At 33.4% G+C, this 9,135-nt stretch overlaps 1 protein-coding gene across 1 annotated transcript; it reads right to left on the reverse strand.

Annotated features, from left to right (window-relative positions):
* Nucleotides 1-1,506: 1,506 nt before the first annotated feature.
* Nucleotides 1,507-2,096, reverse strand: LOC101899551 (glutamyl-tRNA(Gln) amidotransferase subunit C, mitochondrial). Its single transcript, XM_005189234.4, has one exon. It carries the CDS (start codon nucleotides 2,024-2,026, stop codon nucleotides 1,574-1,576), a length of 453 nt encoding a protein of 150 aa, XP_005189291.1. The 5' UTR covers nucleotides 2,027-2,096; the 3' UTR covers nucleotides 1,507-1,573.
* Nucleotides 2,097-9,135: the final 7,039 nt, after the last annotated feature.

The following is a 9,135-nucleotide window of genomic DNA, read 5'->3' on the forward strand; positions in this document are numbered from 1 at the left end:
ATCTACCGACAACTCCGTATTAGACATTCCCGAAGAGTTGACTGCCGGTTTTGAAGAAGGACCTTCTGAGGGTCGTAGGAATAGCACCCTCAAATACTGATATACCAAAGTTTTCTTTTGAGACACTCCAAAATTTTATTCAATCAAGAAGCCATGCTTCAGCTCCAGCGCTAGACCTGATATTATATGATTACCTTAAAAAAATCCTCCGCGTTCCTAACCTTCTTCAATATTTTATGTGACATTTGGAAAACCGTAAAATTCCAGAGGATAACATTCAGTCGGAGAACTGTTTTTTATCCCAATATGCGGATGATTTCTGTTTGCTTGTATTTCATCGGGAGTTTGAAGCCGCCAGAACACTTCTAGATGTCAAGATTTCAGAGTTATAATCTCGTTGTAATGAAATATACTTTCGTCTCAACGTTAGTAAAACATCAGTTATGCACTTTAATAGGCGACGTCGTCAGTTAAATTTTAGACAAGAAGGTACTGAGATTGAACAGGTCAGACAAATTAAATATCTGGGATATTCTGGGGTTGAAAAAAGAAATAAATTTCTCAATATATTATGTGTCGTCCACCGCAAATCTCTACAACTTTGTAGGGCATTTTGTATAAAGTAGAGTATGCTTCTGCTACCCTAGCTAATGCGAATAAAGGCTCATTTAACTGAATCAAAAGCTCAATTAGCAATTGATAAGGAAATCATTGGCTAAATCCGGTCCACACCTGTTCCATGTCTATTCCACGTGGCTGTGGAGTTACCACCCAATTACAGGTTTCGTTTGGCTGCTGCTAAAGAGTTAGTAAAGGTTAATGCATACAAAAGCAAAAGGGAGAGGGAAATTGGAAGATAGATGGTGATTTATGGTCAGAGTGGAAAAGCGAATACAAACATAGGCTTAAACAGCTCCTCTCATTACTTTGAGGTCACCAAACGCTTGTGTCCATAGTATAAGATCCGCTCCAGCTGATATTAAAACGATAAGCAAAATTGTCACGAACCACGCCTTTTGCAACGCGACTCTTGAAAGGATGAATGCTGCGCCATCCTCTTTATGTGAAACATGTAACGTTGAATATGTGGATCATATTATATTTCATTGCCGCCGTTTTACTACAATAAAGGATTCACATCAGCTTATTGGAAACTCAAGATCCACTGAGGACTTCATCAACAAAAACGAAATAGAGAAACTTCCTGCTTATATTGATTTTTTTCATGACATCAATGTTGCCTCATGAATTGCCAGAATCACTAGTTACCAGCGGGGTTCCCCTTTCTTGGTGTGGTGTTATCTGTAATATTGACCAAAAACTTAAAAAAAAGTATTTTCTTCATTTATATGATACCAATATTGCCTGTATCGGTTTAACAAGCTTGTGCCTAACACTGCTATGCATCTGATCGCCCGCGCAGTATACCCGGATCTTTCCAATACCCGGAACCAACCAATAAAGAAATTAATTTAATATAAATAATATGCGCCTCAGCGTTGGAAATGGATTGAAATGAACAGAAAACAAATTCGGCATGTTCATTCGGTATTATTTATTAAGCCTTAAGAGATTACAGTGACACGTTGCCTTGGTGTAATGGGACATTGCCCGGAGGTGCTATAAAATAATCCTCATCGGTGACTTGAGCGTTCTGTAATATATCATCTCGACAATTCCCTTCGGTGACTACATCCAAGCGTAAATATAGGGGCTCCTCGAATAAAATTCTATAGACCGGTTTAATATTGTCAGTATCCGTGTTAGCAATACTTTCAGCAAAACATATGCTTTTCTGCAATACTTCAAAAGCTTCACGTCCGTCCAAATTTACTAATGAAAGCCTCTCTAGCAATTGCAATGTTTTGGAATCAATCCTTATGTTGTTGGATTTTGTTATATTCGTCTCATAGCATTGCGGGATTTTTGTAGGATGCTTTAATCTATTGAAATTCAATTGTCTCCAAGTACAATAATTACGAAACAATCTTATGGAAAAGTTCATACTCCGCGTAAATAAGTTCATACTTCGCGTAAATTAGTCAAGTTCAGAAACAAACCAATTCAATTGAATAATTCATTCAAGAGAACTTTGAGGCCCTGGACTAGTAATGTGTACAATAAAGCGTTGCCACAAGAGGAAAAATTTTCCGACCAAAAAATTTCCCCAAAATCCGACAAAATGACTAATGGATTCCGACCAAATTACTAAATGAAAAAAATTGTTGTGATTTAAATCAATTATTTAAATATACAAACATATTGAATTTCATATTGAAATTCAGTCTGTGTATTATATACTTTTTTTAGAAAAAAAAAAAATGGATTTAATTAAAAAAACAACATATTAAGTTATTTATATGTGGATTTGTTATAAAATTGTCTATTTTGGCCGGCCACACTTAGTGCGGATTGCTATTTCTAATCAGTTCTTTACTTAGCATTATACTATTGATTGTATTTGTTCCTAGTTTACTTTTTTGCCTTGTAGTTATTAGCAGCAGAACTATGTAGTAAATAAGCAAGTTAAAAACAAAGTTTGCGAGATCATGAAAACAGTTTTTACTCAATCAGTTTTTAATTTTACAAACTTTTTGCCTAACTATCGTTATTTAAAATATTTGATCCAAAATTCAATATTGAAATTTAAATATAATATTTAATTACTACTATTTTTGCAAAAAGTTCCGCTTTGCAACTATTTTTATATTTACTATATTCTATATTGTCAATAATTGGGTATTTTTTTATAAAATCGATTAAAATTAAATTCATGCTCGAGTACAAATAGTGCTAACGCAAACTCTCGGATTGAAACCCTTTATTTAGATTGTTAGTAATGGGTAGAATGTAAAATAAAAATAAGAAATAGCTTCTGGTTTGGTTGTTCATTCTTTCTGCAATATATTCAGGTCGTATTCCCTCAACTTTTAAAAACCAGAAATAAAGTTTAATTTAAAGTATTCCACTGCTCTATTATTCTTAATATCAATGCCTCTAGTGAAAACAATCTATTGTTACTGATACCTAAAACTTTGTGAGGTTTCACCGAATAATAATCTTAAAATTCTTTGAGCTAGTTAACACATTTTGGACAGTTGGAGAAAAAATTGGATATATCTCGACAAAGAGTTTCAATTGCCTTGTAAATGTTTACAAATGTGAGTACAACAAAGATGTATTGACTGACAAATAGATATAATGTAAAAAAGCTCCAATTCAGCGGTGCTCAAAACCGTGTTCTAGAACATGAAGAGAAAAAAGATATAATTTAAGAGAAAATTAAAAATCTGTTTTTCTTTATATTTTACGGTTCTATTTAATTGTTTTTAAACACGAATGTTTGCCAAAATAATTTATAAAGCAAATGGATAAAAAATATTTGTATAAATAAAGACTTAACACTGTTTTGTTCTTGATTTAAATAAGCAAAGAGAAATTTGACTGAAAAGAGATATTTCTTCTTGAGCACCGCTGAATTCATTGCTGAATAAAGCCTTCAGTCCGCCAAACTGTCCAGTCATAAGACCCTCTCCATTCTCTTGCTAGAACTGTTGCTTAAAGGAATGTTGATCGCATGGTAAAATTAACGAGGTAAAGTCATTAAAAAAAATTACTGTAATTTAACTTATCAAATTTCATTAAATAAGGACAGGTTCCCATCTCTGATTTCTGTGTATACAATGGATTTATAAATATAAATTGTGAAAATGAGATGTTGTCATATACATAAGTAGGGCCAAGAAATACCAAAATTTGGATCAAAAAAAGTTGAAGAAGGACAATGTATGTTTTTATGGGCATGCCCGTTGTTTCATCAAAAATCAATGAAAATTTCCTATTTTGCAATGTAGATATTATACTAGCCAGCCATGTGCGTCGATTCCATTAACTATGCCGACAAATAGTCCATTAGTATAAGTAGTAGATTCTGCGTTATACAAAACATAACTAGAGTATACTCGGCAAAAGCTTGACATGGTTGTGTTTTTGTTGTTTATTATTAAAAAATTTCCCTACCTTTGTATGGTTCTTCTGTCTGTCATATTTTTGAATGGACAATGTTGTTTTTTCGTAACCCTTTAAATGAGTTAGATATCTAGTTAATGGTTGGGAGCAAGCCACATAGAAAGAAGGCCCATCCTTTTCTTTACATGCAATGCTTTGGCTAATAAAACTAATGCCCCTCAAAAGAGTGCAGTGTTGTTTCTCAAATCTTGCAAGGTACAATCTAGAGCTTCCAAGGACTTTTTGTGGGCCGTAGTACACTTATAAAAATTATGATCTTTTATGATTGAAGCACTTTATCCATTGAACGACTTTTCTTAGTGTTGCATATAAATGGACGAAATCTGCTGTAAATTAATATGAGAGATATATCCAGATCTGATATGATTTTGTCAATATGATTTAACAAATTTATTTGTAAACCAAATTCCGCCACACATTTTATTAAAATTGGGCCGAAAATATATATGGGAGCTAAATTGATAAATTTATTTGTATACCACACACATTCCAAATGCAGATTCCCCATCAGATTTAAAATAAATCTATTTTTGTATGGGAAATCTGTTTGTGCAAATTCGGATAAGCATATCCATCTCTGCATTTCCTCTAATTTACCATGTCAAATTTCACCACGTAGAAAACAGGTTCCCTACGTAGAAAACAGGTTCTCTGATTTGTGTATGCATAATGGATTTACAAGTATAAATTTTGACAATGGGATGCTGTCAAATTAAATTAACTAAATAAAAATATGAACAGTCAAAATTTTTGGGATATCGCAATGTTCAGACTAGTGCAATTATCAATTAAATGCATTAATGTCGTTCTGACAATGGCGTATGCGATTCTCCATCATTCATTTTTATATAAATTTGGCTTAACTCTAGTTTAGTAAAAACTCTTCAATTTCTTTGAAATTTTTTCCGGTGGTAGGTATTTTTACCCTGATCCCGGGATTTCTTGGGGAACGGACCCGGATCTTTGACACGAAAATCCGTGTTCAAGACTCCGACTTGACCCGGATTCAATTACCCGATATAGACAATAGGTATTGTTGGAAAGCTTATGAAAATACCTATCAAAGTGTCAAATTTAGAAAACTTTGGTTCGCGTTAGCCGGTGAGGGACATACTCAGAGGAGAAAATCTCAAGCCCCGGCCGAAGGCTCTCCACGTACAAAAGGTATCCAATTTAGAAAACTTTAGTTGGCGTTAGCCGGTGTGGGACATACTCAGAGAAGAAAATCTCAATCTCTGAATATGTCCAACACCGGCTTACGCGAACCAAAGTTTTCTAAATGTGGTGCTTTTGTAATCCAACGACGGCTACGCGAAATAAACCTTTTTTTTATTGAAAACATAATTTTATGGAACTGGTTAGAATCAGTAAAGGTATTAGCACAAATTGCAGCATTTTGAAAAGGTATGAGTGTCAGCTATAATTTGGCATCATTTTGTTGACCCTCATAATGGGCACTTTTTTGACTTTTTGGCGGTTTTACAAAAAAACCGGGTCCAAAAAATCGATAATTTGACTATAACTTCCGAACCGTGACCACTTACCCCATAATGTGATCACTTGATGGATATGTATTTTCAGGCCGGGTCTTAAACCCGGATTTTCGGGTCAAAAATCCGGGGTCCCGGGTCCGTCCCCCAACAAAAAAAAATAGTTTCCCGGAATCAGTGCAAAAATACCTACCTCTGGGAAAAATTTCGAAAAAATCGAAGAGTTTTTACTAAACTAGAGTTGTTCCAAATGTTCAGACCATGGTACAATAAAAAGGTAAAGTAGAGCTACCAGCTGATTACAATTTTTTTTAAGTAGACCCGACTTCTGCTAAAATAAAAACAAAATACTTTCAAAATCTTTTTTGCAAAACGTTCCGCTTTTGCAACTATAAATATCATTGCAACATCAATCTGATTCACATTATTTTTATACCCTCCACCTTGGAAAGGAGGGTATATTAACTTTGTCATTCAGTTTGTAACATCCTTAAATATTCGTCGTAGACCCCATAAAGTATATATATTCATAATCAGTATAAAATTCTAAGTCGATTTAACGATGTCCTTCCATCTGTCTGTCTGTTGAAATCACGAAACAGCCCACATTATTTGACGTAGAGCGCCAACATTTATCAGCGCAATTTGTGTATCTAGAATGGTTGGTATTGAAAATGAGATATATCGGTTCACGTTTCGGTATAGTCCCCATATAACGGTACCTTCCGATATTCGGAATTTTGATGGTTTTTGCCACATTTTTTCACGGATTTGTCTAGAAATTGGTATTTGTAGTTCATAATGGGTTCTAGCTCTTTTGGCGAAACAATGTATGTATAGGTCCATGTTTTTGTATAGCCTCATATAGCCGTATTTCCCGATATTCGGAATTTTGACGATTTTTGGCACATTTTCCCATGAATATGTCCAAAAATTGGTATATGTGGGTCATAATGGGTCGTAATCCCTGAACTTTTAAAAATCAGAAATAAAGTTTAATTTTAAAGTATTCCTCTGCTCTATTATTCTTAATATCAATGGCTCTAGTGAAAACTATCTATTGTTACTGATATTTAAAACTTTGTGAAGTTTCACTGAAGAATAATCTTAAAATTCTTTGAGCTAGTTAACACATTTTGGACTGTTGGAAAAAATTTGGATATATCTCAACAAAGAGTTTCAATTGGTCCTGGTAAATGTTCACAAATGTGAGTACAACAAAGATGCATTGAATGACAAGTAGATTTAACGTAAAAAAGCTCCAATTCGTTGCTGAATAAAGCTTTCATTTCATTAAATAAAGACAGGTTCCCATCTCTGATTTCTGTGTATACAATGGATTTATAAATATAAATTGTGACAGTGAGATGTTGTTAAATAAATAAGTAGGACCAAGAAATACCAAAATTTGTATTATGGGCAAAAATCAATGAAAATTTCCTATTTTGCAATGTAGACATTATATTACTTCTTGCTTTCTCACCAGCATAATCAGTCATTTGCGTCGATTCCATTAGCCATGCCGACAAATATTCCATAGTAGAAGTATTAGATTCTGCGTTATACAAAACATAACTGAAGTATACTCGGCAAAAGCTTGACATGGTTTTGTGTTTGTTGTTCATTATTAAAAAATTTCCCTAGCTTAGTATGGTTCTCCTGTCTGTCATATTTTTGAATGAACAATGTTGTTTTTTCGTAACCATTTAAATGAGTTAGATAACTAGTTAATGGTTGGCAGCAAGCTACATAAAAAGAAGGTCCATCCTTTTCTTTACATGCAATGCTTTGGCTAATAAAACTAATACCCCTCAAAAGAGTGCAGTGTTGTTTCTCAAATGATCCAAGGTACGATTTAGAGGGCCGTTGTACACTTATCCAAATTATGATTTTTTATGATAGAAGCACTTTATCCATTGAAGGACTTATCTTAGTGTTGCATATAAATGTACGAAATCTACTGTAAATTAATATGGGAGATACATCCAGATCTGATATGATTTTGTCAATATGATTTAACAAATTTATTTGTAAACCAAATTCCGCCACACATTTTATTGAAATTGGACCGAAAATATATATGGGAGCTGCAACCAAATCTTGACAGTTTTCAATAAAATTGACAAATTTATTTGTCTACCAAATTCCTCCACACATTCTAAACTTCATTAAAATTTGACATAAAAGGCTTTTTTGGTGCATCAAATAAATGGAATCGACGTAAAATACGTATGGAATCTATATTCAAATCTGTTTTATCATGTTAATGTTCTAATGCAAAATACGAAAATCGCCTTTGAGGAAACGATGCTACATTGGAGTGTGCCGCAGCACCGACGTTGAGGTGCCGCCATAACAGACATGTTTTAGTTAAATGCAGATTTAAAATAAATCTATTTTTGTATGGGAAATGTGTTTGTGCAAATTCGGATTAAGCATTAAATCCATGTTAAAATTAAGAAGGTAAAGTCATTTCAATTAAGCATATCCATCTCTGCATTTTCTGTAATTTACCATGTCAAATTTCCCTACATAGAAAACAGGTTCCCGTCTCTTACTTGTGTATGTATAATGGATTTACAAGTATAAATTTTGACAATGGGATGTTGTCAAATTAAATTAATTAAATAAAAATGTGAACAGTCAAAATTTTTGGGATATCGGAATGTTCAGACGAGTGCAATTATCAAATAAATGCATCAAATGTCGTTCTGAAAATGGCGCATGCGATTCTCAATCATTGATTTTGATATACATTTATTGGTTCTACTTTTTATGGACAGTCAAATTTTTTGAGATATCGACATTATCACGAATTTCTGCAAAAATGTTCAGACCATGGTACAATATTAAGGTAAAGTAGAGCTACCAGCTGATTAGAATTTTTTTTCTAAGTGGACCCGACTTCTGCCAATTTTGTGTATGTATTTATTGTTTTGAAAAATAACAACAGAATATTTTCAAAATCAATGATTGGAAGACACGTACCTTGCGGCTCGCGCATTAATGCTATTAGACGGTTTAGCTATGAAATTGAAAGATTGAACAGTTTGGATCATATTTTTGAGAGAAAATCGAGGCATTTAATTCACTTTTCGCTTTATTTAACACATTTAAAAAATGAGGAAAAATATGAGAAAAAAGAAAACAACTTGTATATAATTTTGAATAAGTCTGACAAGAAGCGCCGTATTTCTGTAGTTTTACGAAGCTGTTCTACCTCCTTATTGTACTATAGTGCAGACGTGTAGAATTAGCAAATAAATGGATTAAATGGCTTTCTGACAATGTCGTATGCGAATCTGCATCATCTATTATGCTATAAACTAATTGGTTCTATTTTCTAATTGGCAGTCAAATTTTTTGGATATCGACATTATCACGAATTTCTGTAAAAATGTTCAGACGAGTGGAATTATCAAATAAATGCATTAAATGTACTATAGTGCAGACGTGTGGAATTAGCAAATAAATGGATTAAATGGCTTTCTGACAATGTCGTATGCGAATCTGCATCATCTATTCTGCTATAAACTAATTGGTTCTATTTTCTAATTGGCAGTCACATTTTTTGAATATCGACATTATCACGAATTTCTGTAAAAATGTTCAGACG

This window comes from Musca domestica, unplaced genomic scaffold, assembly GCF_030504385.1.
Source record: "Musca domestica strain aabys unplaced genomic scaffold, Musca_domestica.polishedcontigs.V.1.1 5, whole genome shotgun sequence".
In the NCBI taxonomy this organism is placed as follows: Eukaryota; Metazoa; Arthropoda; class Insecta; order Diptera; family Muscidae; genus Musca; species Musca domestica.